The sequence below is a fragment of the Chiloscyllium plagiosum genome, unplaced genomic scaffold (genome assembly GCF_037043375.1).
Source record: "Chiloscyllium plagiosum isolate Xiang-an unplaced genomic scaffold, Cpla_swu_hap1 HiC_scaffold_18, whole genome shotgun sequence".
Classification (NCBI taxonomy): domain Eukaryota; kingdom Metazoa; phylum Chordata; class Chondrichthyes; order Orectolobiformes; family Hemiscylliidae; genus Chiloscyllium; species Chiloscyllium plagiosum.
Genome location: NW_028270156.1, coordinates 6,656,115 through 6,672,889, shown reverse-complemented (window position 1 = coordinate 6,672,889; position 16,775 = coordinate 6,656,115). Strand labels below are relative to the sequence as shown.

Here is a 16,775-nt window from a genome sequence, read left to right as displayed (position 1 = left end):
ATTTCTCTCTACAGAAGTTGCCAGAACTGCTGAGATTTTCCAGCAATTTCTGTTTCGCTTCAGATTTCCAGCTTCATTTATTTGTCTAGCGTGAATATACATTCATTAAACTGACAAGCTCCAACCACATCAAGTCAGAAAGACACAACAGGAAGAGAACTTCAAAGGGAAGATATACAAGTGAAGAAAAATGCAAGTTTATTGACTGCAACTATGGTTTTTGTTTAACACAGTTACTCCACAATAAAACATTAAATGGTATTAACTTCACGAGTACAATAACAGCTCAGCGCAAGACATAGAAAGTCTGAAGTGGAAGTTGTTTGAACTTGACATCTAAAGGTACTCAGTGTTAGTAATCACACACTATCGAGTCTCATTGTCCACTGAGGAAATTCTGTGTCACTGGTCCCGGGATCTGCGGGTCCTTGTGTTGCTGAATCCTGGAGCCATATCTCACACCACACACCTGCCTGGTGTTTCCGGAAGGTGGAATTGGTCCTTGGCCTCAAGATCCCTGGCATTCTTTTCTCTAGTTCCTTTTCCATAATTCCTCTTGCTGATGGGAGTTCTCAAAGAGTTGTGTCCCTTCATACTGGAATTTCCTCGAAGTGGGTTTCCTCTGAAGGAGGGTCTCCCACACATTGACGTCCATGTTGCATATCTTGAGGGAAACTTGCAGAGAAACGCTTCCTTTGTCTTCCTCTCTTTCGAGTGCCTTCCTTGAGTTGGGTTAAGATAATTAGCTTTGATAATGGGAACTCACATATGTCAAAAAGTGTGATGCTGGAAAAGCCCAGCCGGTCAGGCAGCATCTGAGGAGCAGCAGAGTCATCGAGTCAAGCATATTTTCATCAGCAATACTTCCTCATTATGATGAATAGCTTATGCTCGAAATGTCGTTTCTCCTGCTCCTTGGATGCTGCCTGACCAGCTGTGCTTTTCCAGCACCACACTGTTTAACACTGATCTCCAGCATCTGCAGTCCTCACGTTCTCCTGGAGCTCACACTTGATAAACATGTGGCCGGCTGAGCGGAGTTGGTTTCAGATGATCATGGCCTTGATTCTGGTGCTTTTAACTGCTTCAAGGACACTGATGTTAGTATCCCCATCCTCTGAGATAATGCGGAGAATCACTAATGCTTAGTGAAAGCATGCAGGTTACTTTATCGCATTAAGTAAACAAGACCTTTTGGATTGTGTAACAAGGTGAACACCATTTGAATAACACGATCCTTTAATTTGCCTGATCTCACTTTTCATATGCTTGCAATATGGAACAAGCTGCCAGAGGAGGTGTAGATTTTACCTCATTGATTTTAACCCTACTGCGAATCCTCTTGCAAGGATGCCTGCCTTGAAGAAGTTTTCCTCCTCTCTCTACAAGAATCTCAGGGAGTCTCTCCATGCTTCAGGCTCTCTGCCTTTATTCCTGATGAAGGGCTTTTGCCCAAAACGTCGATTTTGCCTGTCCTCGGATGCTGCCTGAATTGCTGTGCTCTTCCAGCACCACAGATCCAGAGGAGGTGTAGAGGCAAGTAAAGTGCAAGGTTTTAGAGGGATATGGGAAAATGCTGGCAAATGGGATTAGGTCAGATTGGGATGTCTGGTCAGTGTGGACAAGTTGGACCAAAGGGTCTGTTTCCATGCTGTATGACTCTATGTGAACTCCTCTGATGCCATGTGTAACAGCACAAATCAATTGGAGGAAATATTTCCTCTTTAGAGGGGGATAAGGTACAGGATGATTGAAATGCAAACAAATTTCATCAAAGATTTGAAAATAGCTTCAGTATCACTCAACTCAAATGTAATAATACACAGTCCAAAGATGTGCAGGTCAGGTGAATTGGCCATGCTACGTTGCCCATAGTGTTAGGTGCATTAGTCAGAGGGAAAAGGGCCTGGGTGGGTTGCTCTTCAGAGGGTCGGTGTGGAATGGTGGGACTGAATGGCCTGTTTCCACACTGTGGGGAATCTAATCTAATCTAATGTTAGCTGAATACTAGGGTTTCTCAATCAGCAGGGAAAATACAAGGAAGTGACAATTGGCAAAATCATTTACTCTTTATTAACTGGTTGTGGGTATCACTGGTTGGACCAAGACTTATTGCCCAACCCTAATTGCTCTTGAACTCAGTGGCTCTCTCTGCCATTGCAAGGGGAACTGAGAAGTCAATCACACGTAGGCCAGACCAGGTAAAGGATAGCAGATTTCCTCCCCTATATGGTGCTAGTGAACTAGATAGGTTTTCCTGATGATAATCAGTGACTACCATTAGGGCATGTTCTGATTCATTTCTCAATGACAAATTTTTATTGAATTTAAAACTGCCCCATCGGCAGTAGGATTTGAACCATTGTCTCCAAAATACAAGTTGCTAGATTGTCACCCTAGTGATGTTGCCAAAACACCAGCACTGCCTCAATGTAGGCCAACTGCAACTAAAGGCTTGGAAATTGGTCAAGATCTGTGAAATACAAGATGGAAATCCCAGAAAGACATTCTTTGAGGTGCCTCCTACATGCATGAATAACCTGTTTTAATTCCTCTTGGTCTTTCCTGGAATAGAATGCTATGAGCCAGTACATGACTCAGTCCACACTGGAAAAACCACATCAAGCCAGGCAGGTGGGGGTGGAGAAGACAACGATTCAGGTGTAACCCTTCTTCTGGAAGCTTTCCAGCTACCAATTGGATTCACTTGTTCCATCGACCAACCAGACCATGCCCACCAGCTGTGTTCACCTATCACTACCTCACCATTCCGCCCCTCTCCCCACCCAAAACCCACCCCTCTGCACTCTCTCTACCAACACCTCCATTCCTGAAGAAGGGTTATACCCAAAACATTGACCTCTTCGCTTCCTGATGCTGCCTGGCTGGCTGTGTTCTTCCAGTCTCCTGCTTGTCTACCTTGGATTGCAGCATCAATAGTTTTTTTTAATCTCAGTCCTCATTGGGGGAGCATTATAAAAATTCACTCCCGCCCTGAAAGGTTTCAGGGAATTTGCCAAAAAAAACTCGACCAGTCAGAAGATTATATCAAGGATGTCAAGGAAGGAGTTAACCGTGAAGTGTACATTTCTCCTCAGATCGGATTGACAATATAAAATTCTGCTTTCACACTTTCAAGATACTGAAAGTAAAGGAGTTACACAGCTCCGACAACACAAAAGTTAAAAACAAATGCATTGCGAAAGCACCTTTCACCTCCTCATGGCATCCCACAACACTTCAAAGCCAATTCATCCAATGCCAGCACTGTTACAACATTGAGAGCTGTCATAGCCAATGTCTCTACAGCAGAGTCCCACAAACCATAACTGGACCATTTTCTTTTAATTAAACAGATGGAAAAAGTCAAAGTTTAAAGTCTTGTTTGAAAGACAGCATCTCAATGACAAAGCAGTACACCTTCTTGCCATTCTGAAATGCCCATCTGCATTCAAGACCTTATGTTAAAGGTGCTGTGCCATGATGGTCTGACTAAATCCGAAATCCTTCTGACAGACGTACCCCTATTGTCATGTTAAAGTATATTGTCTAAATTGGTGTTAGTTCACAATATACAAAGGAAAGTAAATATTATATTTCATGTAGCTATGTGAAGAGTTTCCACTTGTCTTTAGATTCTTGCACTGATACGTTCACCCATTTTTAAACAAGCCACAACTTTCTCCATCTGATGCAAATTCAGATGAGGAATGCTGCAACATATTTCATATTGCTATCCGTGAATTTGAGGTTGATGATGACACTCCAGAAATGCTGGTAGAAATTGGTGGTGAAATTGAGAAGGTCCCTCAAAAACTGGAGATTGAGAGTGACAAACTTCCACAGGTCAGCCCTGTTGAGCATCATCCTAAACGGAAAGGAACTTTGGCAGAGTTCATCATGGACAATAAGCATCCAGAAATAGACTCTCAGACACCAGTAGACGAGGTGTCCTCTTTGCCTACAGCCTCTCAGGATGAAATAGAATGTGCAATTCAAGCTGTCAACCTGTTGATACAAACCCATCACCTGGACGTCTGTGGAGCCACACAGTTGTTACTGAAGAACAATGGAGAGTTGACAGCAGCCATGCACTATATGGAGACTGGTCACCGGCCAGATGGTTATCCCATCTGGACCCATCAAGATGACATTGACCTGGAGAATGTCGATGCACAAGTGCAGGAGAGGTTAATCCAGAAATTTGGCTCAGAGAATTTAGCCAAGCGCATTGCCTTTCGTAACATTTAGCAGTAGAAAGGCAATAAGATGCTTGAACTCCTGTCTCGTTTTTTCGACAGTCTTGTTTGAACACTGAAGTTAAGATGTGAACTTGCTCCTTGAAGGTTAAAGAGCTTTTGATTGGATGGAAGTTTCTGGGTTGAGGACTTGTTCAGCAAAGTTTAATTTTGAATTAAAAAAAAAGGGACTTCGATGTTGTGGCTATTACGGAGATATGGCTAGAACAGGGACAGGATTGGCTGTTGCAGGTTCCAGGATTTAAATGTTTTAGTAGGGTCAGAGGTGGGGGTAAAAGAGGGGGAGGTGTGGCATTGCTTGTCAAAGATAGTATTACAGTGGTGGAAAGGACGATGGATGAGGACTTGCCATCTGAGGTAGTTTGGGCTGAGGTTAGGAATAGGAAAGGTGAGGTCACCCTGTTAACTTTCCTGATATTGATTGGGAAAGCTATAGCTCAAGTTCGTTAGATGGGTCAGTGTTTGTTCAATGTGTGCAGGAGAGTTTCCTGACACAATATGTAGACAGGCCAACAAGAAGTGAGGCCATACTGGATTTGGTTCTGGGTAACGAACCAGGCCAGGTGTTAGAATTAGAGGTAGGTGAGCACTTTGGGGATAGTGACCATAATTCGGTGAGTTTTACTCTCGTGATGGAGAGGGATAAGTGTGTACTACAGGGCAAGAGTTATAGCTGGGGTCAGGGAAATTATGATGCGGTGAGGCAAGACTTAGGATGTGTGGCTTGGAAAAGTAGACTCCAAGGCAAGAGTGTAAATGATATGTGGAGCTTGTTCAAGGAGCAACTATTGAGTGTCCTTGATAATTATGTACCTGTCAGGCAGGGAGGAAAGGGTCGTGCGAGGGAGCCATGGTTTAATAAGGAATTGGAATCCCTTGTTAAATGGAAGAGGGCGGCCTATCTCAAGATGAGACGTGAAGGTTCAATTGGGGCGATTGAGAGTTATAGGGTAGCCAGGAAGGACCTGAAGAGAGAGCTAAGAGCAGCAAGGAGGGGACATGAAAGGTCCTTAGTCGATAGGATTAGGGAAAACCCTAAGGCTTTCTATAGGTATGTTAGGAATAAAAGAATGACTAGGGTAGGAATAGGTCCAGTCAAGGATAGTAGTGGGAAGTTGCGTGTGGAGGCGGAAGAGATTGGGGAGACACTGAATGAATACTTTTCTTCAGTATTTACTCAGGAACAGGGCATTGTCGTCGATGTGAATACTGAGTCACAAATAAGTAGAATGGATGGCTTTGAGGTATGTAGAGAAGAGGTGTTGGAAATCCTGGAAAAGGTGAAAATAGATAAGTCCCCTGGGCCTGATGGCATTTATCCTAGGATTCTCTGGGAAGCAAGGGAGGAGATTGCAGAGCCATTGGCCTTGATTTTTATGTCCTCTTTGTCTACAGGAGTAGTGCCAGAAGACTGGAGGATAGCAAATGTGGTTCCCTTGTTCAAAAAGGGGAGTAAGGATAACCCTAGTAACTATAGGCCGGTGAGTCTCACTTCTGTTGTGGGCAAAGTCTTAGAGAGAATTGTAAGGGATAGGATTTATGCACATCTGGATAGGAATAATGTGATCAAGGATAGTCAGCATGGTTTTGTGAAGGGCAGGTCGTGCCTCACAAACCTTATTGAATTCTTTGAAAAGGTGACGAAGGAGGTTGATGAGGGGAAAGCGGTAGATGTGGTATATATGGATTTTAGTAAGGCGTTTGATAAGGTTCCCCATGGTAGGCTACTGCAGAAAATACGGAGATATGGCATTGAGGGTGAGTTGGAGGTTTGGATTAGGAATTGGCTGGATGGAAGAAGACAGAGGGTAGTAGTTGATGGCAAAGTTTCTTCATGGAGTGCCGTCACTAGCGGTGTTCCGCAAGGATCTGTTTTGGGACCATTGCTGTTTGTCATTTTTATAAATGACCTGGAAGAGGGGTTAGAAGGTTGGGTGAGCAAGTTTGCGGATGATACGAAAGTCGGAGGAGTTGTTGACAGTGAGGAAGGATGTGGCAGGTTACAGCAGGATATAGAGAAGCTGCAGAGCTGGGCAGAAAGGTGGCAAATGGAATTCAATGTAGCTAAGTGTGAGGTGATTCACTTTGGGAAGAATAACAAAAAGATGGGGTTCTGGGCTAATGGTCGGATACTTGGTAGTGTGGATGAGCAGAGGGATCTTGGTGTCCATGTGCACAGATCTCTGAAAGTTGCCACCCAGGTAAATAGTGCGGTGAGGAAGGCATATGGCGTACTGGCTTTTATTGGTAGAGGAATTGAGTTCCGGAGTCCTGAGGTCATGATGCAGTTGTATAAGACTCTGGTGCGGCCGCATCTGGAATATTGTGTGCAGTTTTGGTCGCCATACTATAGGAAGGATGTGGAGGCACTGGAACGGGTGCAGAGGAGGTTTACCAGGATGTTGCCTGGTATGGAAGGAAGATCGTATGAGGAAAGACTGAGGCACTTGGGGCTGTTTTCATTAGAGAAAAGAAGGTTTAGGGGTGACTTGATTGAGGTGTACAAGATGATTGGGGGTTAGATAGGGTTGACAGCGTGAACCTTTTCCCGCGTATGGAGTCGGGTATTACAAGGGGGCATAGCTTTAAATTAAGGGGGGGTAGGTATAGGACTGAAGTTAGGGGTCGGTTCTTCACTCAGCGAGTCGTGAGTTTATGGAATGCCCTGCCAGTAGCAGTGGTGGACTCTCCCTCTTTATGGGCATTTAAGCGGGCATTGGATAGGTATATGGAGGATAGTGGGTTAGTATAGGTTAGGTGGGCTTGGATCGGCACAACATCGAGGGCCAAAGGGCCTGTACTGCGCTGTATTCTTCTATGTTCTATGTTCTATGTAAGACTTCAGCAGGAGTGATATCATTGGTTTTGCTCCCAGTCACAAACTCTACCTTTGCCACTAATACTGGCTGTTACAGTGGCTTAGTGATTAGCACTGCTACTTCACAGTGTGAGGGACCTGGATTTTATTTCAGCCTTGAGTATCTGTGTGGAGTTTGCACATTCTCCCCATGTCTGCCTGGGTTTCCTCTGGGTACTCTGGTTTCCTCCCACAGTTGAAAGATATGCAAATTTGGTGTACTGGCCATGCTGAATTGCCCTGTATTGTCCAGATGTGCAGGCCAGCTGGGTTAGCTATGACAAATGCAGGTTAGGGGGATAGCGTGAAGCGGGGCGTAGGGATGCTCTTTGGAGGGTCGGTGCAGACTCAATGGGCTGAATGGCCTCTTTCCACAGGGTAGGGATTCCATGGTACCATTTCCCCTTGAGGGTCACCACCTCCAGTTGAAACAATCTGTAAAATCGCAGCACTCTTTTCTTTAAACAAAAACATATTTTATAGGTTGCCACTGGGAAAAGTCAAAACAATCTATCGAAATAAAGTGGATTAAGGTTTGAGGCAGTGAAACATGCCTGATGACTGAGAGAGAGTAGGGCAATGAGATCTGAGTTAATTAGACAATTGAAGAGTTGATATAGATGATACAGGCTTAGCAGCCTCCTTATGTAGAGTTTTGGTTTTTATGTCATTGGAGAGTGATCTTAATCAATAACCCTCTCAATATCCCTTTCCACAAATATTATGAATATTCCTATATTGTTGCTCAGGCTGCAATAAGTTTTTAAAAATATTTACTTATAGGATGTGTGGATTGCTGGCTGGGCCAGCACTTATTGTTCATTATAGTTGCTCCATGAGAAGGTGGTGGAAATCTGCTTTCTTGAACCATTGTTCACAACCATTTGTTGTGAGTACACCATTTGTGCCACAAGGGAGTGCGTTCCAGGATTTTGATCCAGCGCCAGTAAAGGAATATTTCAAAGTTAGATTGGCGAGGGCATTGGAGGGAACTTCCATGTGCTGGTGGCCCCGTACTTCTGCTGCCCCTGTCCTTCTAAATGGAAGTGGTCATGGGTTTGAAAGCTTAAGGATCTTTGGCAAATTTCTATAGTGCATCCTGTAGGTGGTACACACTGCTACTACAAAGCATTGATGGTGGATGGACTAAATATTTGTGAATGTGGTGCCAATCAAGTGGGTTGCTTTGTACTGAATTGTGCCAAGATTCTTGAGTGTTGTTGGAACTGCATCCATCCAGGCAAGTTAACAGCCTGGTGAGTATGGCTCAATTACTCATTCACAAACCTGTTAACCCATTTCAGCAGCACCTGTTTCAAACCGTCCTCAAATGAACATTCAATGGAGAATTTATTTCACAATATAAACTCCCTCTGCTCCCAGAAGAACTTTGAACCCATGAGTCATTCTCTTTAAAGTGTTTGGTAAACAGAACCAGAATAAAACAAAAATCATTTAAACGGTTGCTAGGTGTGTTAAAAGCTTGCTGGAGGTTATTCATAGAATGCTAAACATTAAAACTATTTTATGCAATCTGTAAGTCTTAGTATACAGCAGTTTTTAAACAGCTAAATGTTGAACAAATGGAATGATAGTTCTTACGAAAGCATCAGAATTGACGAAAACATTTGTGATTCATGGTAACACAGCGATTTCTCTGTAAAAATCAATTTCACTACTAATCCTTACCACAGATATACGATACACTCTCAGAATTGTAATGGTTATTTGGAAACATGCCGTCATTGTCGTTATTGGTCAGATCTAACACAAGCCAAAAATAGGGTTGGCTCGTGCTCTGCAGACAGGATTAAGTAACCTATCTAAATGAAACTGTTCAGAATGAACAAATGCACAAGGCAAAAATATGTAGCCTGACGATCAGTTTTTGCAGATTATATGAGGCCGGACATGACAGAGAGGAAAGCAAACAAAAATGATCATAAGGTTTAATCCAATATGGCTGGAATTCCAAAACTAATAGTTAAGTGGTATTGCTAAAGGGCAAAAACTGTACTTTAGAGATAATTAAAGACACTCACCTCTCCAGTAGCAGGCATTGTACTGTGAGGACTCTGGCATCAGAACAGGGGAAATTCAAACTTGATGCCAGTTTCAATTTATGCACTTGTTCCTTGGCAACAGAGAATGCCAGTGTGATGATGTAATGCTGGGTCAGTTCCTGATTACCTGCACGACTGGATCCTATCCGTTTAAAGTCAACCACAGAGCCATAACAGCAACTCTGCAGTATCTGTCCGCTAATAAACGTGGGCTATATCATACTGCCTTCAGTTTCAGCACAACAGTGTCTCCTAGCTCATATTAACTCCGAAAATTGTGTTTAATCCTTCCTTCAGGAGGAAAAGAATATTTTCATTTATTTTTCAAAACAAGATAATTATTTTATTAAATCGCTATACAGACTATTTTCCACAGATATTCAATGCACATTTTTCATTCTTCCACAGGATATGGATATTACTGCACTTATCACTCATCCCTAATTGCCCCTTGAGAAGGTAGTGGTGAGCTGTCTTCTTGAACTGCTGCAGTCATTGAGAACACCCTCAGTGCCACTGGGAGAGTGCTCCAGGATTTTGACTTTTTGACACTAAAGGAACGGCTTCTTGGAACTGCAACAGTCCACGTGTGTTTTATGAGGCAGAATTCCAAAGTGTGGCGAACAGCAATTCCAACGATTGAAAAATCAATTATATTTCCACATACAGTAATTAGTCATATAATCTCAGAGAGAAAAACAATTCTTTGTACACAACCCCTTCATTGCTGCTGGACTTTTCCCAGAGTTCAATACGTTACCACAGTCAAATACTGATTTCAGTTTTGGCTGGCTCAGTCAAAGCACGCACATCATAGGGTCAGAAAGACAATCTCCATTCCAGATCCATCAGCATATTACTCAGGGTGAAAGATCCGTGCTTTATTACAGGAGTGTCACATTTTTGGAAGTGCCATTTTTCAACTGAGACCCCTAATTTACCTATCATTGGCCATACTTTATCCCATTGGTACCATTCATAGAAACCAGGAAGGTTTTACTCATGTCCTCGCTACAGTTCTAAACCACCACTGTTTTTATTGGATCGTGCTGTGCGCAAATCGTCCTTTTCTATATTTTCTATATATATGTTTAATTCATTCATGAGATGTGAGTGGCATTGTCTGAGCCAGAATTTATTGCCCATTTTTAATTTCCCCAAAGGCATTTAAGAGTCATTCACATTGCTGTGGGTGTCAAATTATCTATAGGCCGGACCAGGTAAGGATGGCAAATGTCCTTCCCTAAAAGACATTAGTGAACAATGATGGGTTTTTTTTATGGCAATTAACTATTGGTTACATGGTTGCCAAATGGCTCTATTTAATTCCAGATTTCTATTAAATTCAGCCTTGGCCATTGTGGGCTTTGAACCCACACCATTAGGAAACTATCTTTCATTTGATTTATTACAGACACATGGACCTAACTACAGTGAAAAGCTTTGTTTTGCGAGCATTACAGGCAGATGACATGGTCCTTAGAAAGAGCGAGGGCAGGTGACAACTGCAAAGGAGGTGCGCAAAGCAAGACCTACATTAACAGGATCAACATTATTTGAAGTTAGAGGAGTCTATGCATCAATCAAATAACAGCAGGGAAGAAGCTGTTCTTGAAACTGTTGGTTCGCATGTTCAAGTTTCTGTACCTGTTGCCTGACGGAAGAGATTGAAAGAGAAAATTGCTTTGATGATGTTAGATTAAGACTAGATTCCCTACAGTGTGGAAACAAGTCCACACTGACCCTCTGAAGAGCAACTCACCCAGACCCATTCCCCTACACTTAACACTACGGGCAATTTAGCATGGCCAATTCACCTGACCTGCACATCTTTGGACTGTGGGAGGAAACCGGAGCACCCAGAGGAAACCCACGCAGACACGGGGAGAATGTGTAAACTCCACACAGTCGCCCAAGGTGGGAATTGAACCCGGGTCCCTGGTGCTGTGAGGCAGCAGTGCTAACCACTGAGCTACCATAAAGTTAAAAATCACACAACACCAGGTTATAGTCCAACAGGTTTATTTGGCAGCACTAGTTTTCAGAGCGCTGCTCCTTCATCAGGTGAATGAGAAGTGTAAGTGAGGTCCATGGATGGGAGGTTGGCTTCTGTGATGGTCTGGGCTGGGCACACAATCTTCTGTAGTCTCTGACAGTCCTATATCTATCACCCCTCAATTTAAAGCTATGTCCCTCCTGCTAGGCATCACCATCTAAGGAAAAAGGCTCCCACTGTCCACCATATCTAATTTGCTGATTATCCTGTATGTCTCAATTAAGTCACCTCTCAACCTTCTTCTCTCTAACAAAAGCAACCTCAAGCCTCTCAGCCTTTCCTCATAAGACCTTCCCTCCATACCAGGCAACATCCTAATAAATCTCCTCTGAACCCTTTCCAAAGCTTCCACATCCTTCCTATAATGCGGTAACCAGAACTATATGCAATACTCCAAGTACGGCCGCACCAGAGTTTTGTACAGTTGCAGCATGACCTCGTGGCTCCGAAACTCCATCCCTCTACCAATAAAAGCTAACACACCATATGCCTTCTTAACAACCCTATCAACCTGGGTGGCAACTTTCAGGGATCTTAGTACCTGGACACTGAGCTCTCTCTGCTCATCTACACTACTAAGAATTTTACCATTAACCCAGGATTCTTTGTTCCTGTTAGTCCTTCCAAACTGAATCACCTCACACTTTTCCTCATTTTTCACCTCTCAGCCCAGCTCTGCAGCTTATCTATGTCCTGCTGTAACCTACAACATCCTTCTGCACTATCCACAACTCCACAGACCTTAGTGTCACCTACAAATTTACTAACCCATCCTTCTACGCCCTCATCCAGGTCATTTACAAAAATGACAACCAGCAGTGGACCCAAAACAGATCCTTGCGGTACACCAGTAGTAACTGAATTCCAGGATGAATATTTCCCATCAACCACCATCGCTGTCTTCTTTCAGTTAGCCAATTTCTGATCCAAATCGCTAAATGACCCTCGATCCCTTGCCTCCATATTTTGTGCAATAGCCAACTGTGGGGAACCTTATCAAATGCCTTGCTGAAATCCATATCCACCACATCAACTACATTACCCTCATCCACCTGGTTGGCCACATGATTCCAGACTCACAGCAATATGGTTGATTCTGGACCTCTATCTGAGCTAGCAACTCAGTTCAAGGGCAAATAGGGATGGGCAACAATTGCTGGCTTTGTCAGTGAGGTCCACATCCCAAGTATGAACAAATCATCTGTCCTCGCATAGCTGATTGAGGGAGGCAGGGCCATGGCGATTACACTTGGCTCTTCGTTGCAATGGAATCTTTACCCCCCCACGAGAAGGGACAGCAGACAGCCTCATTTTAAACGAGGGCCTACAACAATGTAGCACTCACTCAGTACAGTGTTGGTAAGTCAATCTAGATGTGAGCACTGAAGCCCTGAAAGGGGACTTGAACTCAGAATCTCCTGACTCCAAGGTGAGAGCAACACCAGCTGATGAACATCCAACACACAAAAAGGAAGAATTTGTGGTGCTGCCCAGATTTCTCAGGTGAGTTTGAAGGGATGAGGAATAATGTTTACTTCCTTCTGCGCTGGAATCAAACCACGGTGGCACAGTGGTTAGCACTGCTGCCTCACAGCGCTGGAGACCCGGGTTCAATTTCCGCCTCAGGTGACTGACTGTGTGGAATTTTCATATTCTCCCCATGTCTGCGTGGGTGTGCTCTGGTTTCCTCCCCCATTCCAAAAATGTGCAGGTTAGGTGAATCGGCCATGCTAAATTGCCTGTAGTGTTAGGTGAAGGGGTAAATCTAGGGAAATGGGTCTGGGTGGGTTGCACTTCGGCAGGTCGGTGTGGACTTGTTGGGCCGAAGGGCCTGTTTCCACACTATAAATAATCTATTCTAATCTAAAACACTCATGGTGCAAAACCAGCTGAACTGAATTTATCCACAGTGAGTTCTGTTTTGGTGGAATGAACATGTGGATAATTCCTGGATAAAAGAAAACACACTATACAGTAGGAAAGAGCCAAAACTGTTGCGTGATCCCAGGACAGAAAGCTTAGTGCCAGATAATTTTTAAAAAGCTTCAAAATTAATATTGAAATGGAACACTGGATATCAACCCTGACTGATCAGCTGACCCTTTCCAAACAATAATATGAAATTTAAACTCTGTTTTTAAAAGCGACTTTTACATCCTGCAATGAGCAAAATAAACAGCAATCTATTCAGAACTGCTGCAGGCTAAAGTTCTGGCTTCCTAGAAATAAACTTACCAATGCTCACAGCTACAAGCAGGATTTCATTAGGTGTGGAATCATATGACCGAGTGCACCAATTTGCCACGGTGTTGACTATCAATCAAGTTAAACATTCTTTTCAATCTTCTACAAAAACCCCACCAGTTTTACAATATAAGAATCACTTCTAAGTTTGAACTTACCTTGGCACAACAATTCTTTTCCCTGTATATGAATGACCGTAAAATCTAGAAGGTGATAGCATGATTCCTGCCATCGAACTCAGAGACATCCAAGCACTTAATAAACAAATCACTCAGACGCGAATTGATTGACAGGGCTTAGTCATGTAACTGTGACCAGCCACTCTTTACTCTTCTGTAAATAGCACTCTTTTTGAGCTACTTATGCTGAAGCAGGATCACAGAATGTCAGGCAAAGTTTTGTTCAAAGAACTTTTCCACTGAATCAATCTGTTGGCAGCAAAATGTTGTTTCAGCAGCAATACCTAATGCAAAATCCCTGGATGCTGCTGACTGAAAGAAACAACTTTTCTGATTTCTGAACCCTTTGGACATTTTTGCCTCCTTCAGATATCAAAAGCATTAATGCCTCTTGAAAATGTACTCAATGCATACAGAAATTTTGTAAAATGCCATTTGAGCAATGGCTCTATAGTCCAGCCAGACTATAGGGCTGCTCTCTCACGAGAGAGAGGTGACTGAATGGTGAGTCAGCACACCTCAGAACAGGGGAGGGGTTGAGCAGGAGAGGAACAGGGGAGATCTAATAGAAACCTACAAGATAATATATGGCTTGGAAAGGGTGGACGCTAGGAAATTGTTTCCATTAGGCGAGGAGACTAGGACCCGTGGACACAGCCTTAGAATTAGAGGGGGTAAATTCAGAACAGAAATGCGGAGACATTTCTTCAGCCAGAGAGTGGTGGGCCTGTGGAATTCATTGCTGCAGAGTGCAGTGGAGGCCGGGACGCTAAATGTCTTCAAGGCAGAGATTGATAAATTCTTGATGTCACAAGGAATTAATGGCTACGGGGAGAATGCGGGTAAGTAGCGTTGAAATGCCCATCAGCCATGATTGAATGGCGGAGTGGACTCGATGGACCGAATGGCCTTACTTCCACTCCTATGTCTTATGGTCTTATGGCAACCCTAGCCTGCAATGCTGCATCACAAACCAGCTATTCAACTAACTGAGCTAACTGACCCCTGAATTGAGCTTAAATTCAAAGCCATTGAGCAGAGAGAGCAAGGATTGGATACCACAATTTTCATGGTCGTATCTAGATCCTTCTTATCAAAGATATAGTTCCCCACAGAGCTGAATGGGGCAGAAACATGGTTCATGTGATGAACCTCTTCACTGAGGTTCACATTTCTTGCCTGGCATAGATCAAAGTATGCCAAATAATTAACATTTTATGGAATTGTTCCCTTGATGTTTACTAACGGGGAGAGCTGAAGTATCAGGTGAAGTCTGAAAGCACTTTAGTATCGGAAACATTGAAAGAGGGTTTAAATAGTTTGTAGGTTTCAAACAAAACTCTGTCTCGGGTCATCTGAAGATCTCTGGCAAAGCTAGTCTCAAATAGGCCAAAGACAAAGAAAAACATTCAAAATCTGTCATAAGAACATGATATAAGTAGGCAGGAATGAAAAGGTTGCACGGCCTATCCAGTTTAGCCTGTTTCCTCGACATTTTCACAACGCACAAAGAACACTTTCATCTGTCTCACATGTTGCCATTTAACATTCCCTGATAACCCATGAATCAAAATACTTCTAACCAGTGCACCTGGCTGCTTGGTGAAATAACTGCAAATATCTGCTGTAACTATTGTTAATCTTTTCAGCCTACCATTTTGTAAGTGTGGTTGTTTTCATAAATTCGGATAATCTTGTCATATCTTCATTTCCAATTTGTCTTTTCATCCCCTAGGAGATGGATAAGCCTATCATGGCTAACCAAGGAAGTTATGGACAGTATTAAGGTGAAAGACGAAGGACATAAGGAGGTTAGAGTCAGTGACTGCCCTGAGGACTGGGATAAATTCTGAATCCAGCAAAGGAGGACAAAAAAGATAATAATGACAAAGAGAATTAACTATGAGGGCAAACTAGTGAGGAATATAAAAGCTGACAGTAAGAGCTTCTTTAAATATATAAAGTGTAAGAAAAGAGGTCAAAGTGAATATAGGCCCCACAGAAAATGAATCTCGGCAGACAGTTATGCGTGACAAGGAAATGGCAGAACAGTTAACCATATAAAGGGAAGGAGTTAAATACCATCACGATCATTAGAGAAATTGTATTAGACAAACTAATAGGGCTAAAGGTGGATAAATTCCCCAGCCCTGATGATGTGCATTTGAGGATCCTAAAAGAGGTAGTTATAAAGGTAGTAGATAAACTGGCAGCATTTTTCCAAATAAAAAATCTCTGGTTTCTGCAGAATTACAAGAGAATTCAAAAATTGCTAATGAGATAGAATTAGGGGTGGCATGGTGGCTCAGTGGTTAGCAATGCTGCCTCAGTGTCAGGGTCGATTCCAGCCTCGGGCAACTGTGTGTGTGGAGTTTGCACGTTCTCCCCGTGTCTGCATGGGTTTCCTCCGGGTGCTCCGGTTTCCTCCCACAGTCCAAAGATGTGCAAGTTAGGTGAATTGGCCGTGCTAAATTGCCCATAATGTTCAGGGATGTGTAGGTTCGCTGCATTAGTCAGGGGTAAATATAGGATAATAGGGTAGGGGAATGGGTCTGGGTGGATTACTCTTCAGAGGGTCGGTGTGGATTTGTTGGGCCGAAGGGCCTGTTTCCACACTGTAGGGATTCTAGATATCCCTATTCTAAAAGGGACAGAGGCAAAAAATGAGTAACTACAGACCTATTTGTCTAACATTTATTGTTGGGAAAGCTATTGGAATCAATGATGAAGGAAAATAATAGCAGCACGTTGAGAAACTCATAATCTGATCAACCTGAGTCAGCATGGCTTAATGAAAGGAAAATTGTGTCTGACTGTTGTATTCGAGTTTTTTTTTCCAGGAAGTCTCAGCCAGAGTGGATAGAGGGGAACCAGTAGTGTGCTGTAATTTGTCTTCAGACATTCGACAAGGTACCTCACAAAAGGTTAAGTCAAAACAACCCATGGAATTGAAGGTAGCCTTTTGGCATGGATAGTGAATTGATCAGGAAAACAATGAGTGAGGATAAGGGTTTTATTTAACAGGCTGGAAGCCCATGGCCAATGGATGCAAAGGCAGATAGTAAGAGGGATACAGAGAGATAATGATAGGTTACATAAGTGGGCAAAATGTTGGCA

At 43.1% G+C, this 16,775-nt stretch overlaps 2 protein-coding genes across 13 annotated transcripts in view; one reads left to right on the top strand and one right to left on the bottom strand.

Moving 5' to 3' along the window:
- Positions 1-16,775, bottom strand: part of nav2a (neuron navigator 2a) — a 1,144,654-nt gene that overhangs the window by 404,326 nt on the left and 723,553 nt on the right. The window lies entirely within an intron of this gene.
- On the top strand, positions 3,695-4,406 carry LOC148146847 (telomeric repeat-binding factor 2-interacting protein 1-like). Its single transcript, XM_087996154.1, has one exon. The coding sequence runs from the start codon at positions 3,772-3,774 to the stop codon at positions 4,249-4,251; it is 480 nt and encodes a 159-aa protein (XP_087852280.1). The 5' UTR covers positions 3,695-3,771; the 3' UTR covers positions 4,252-4,406.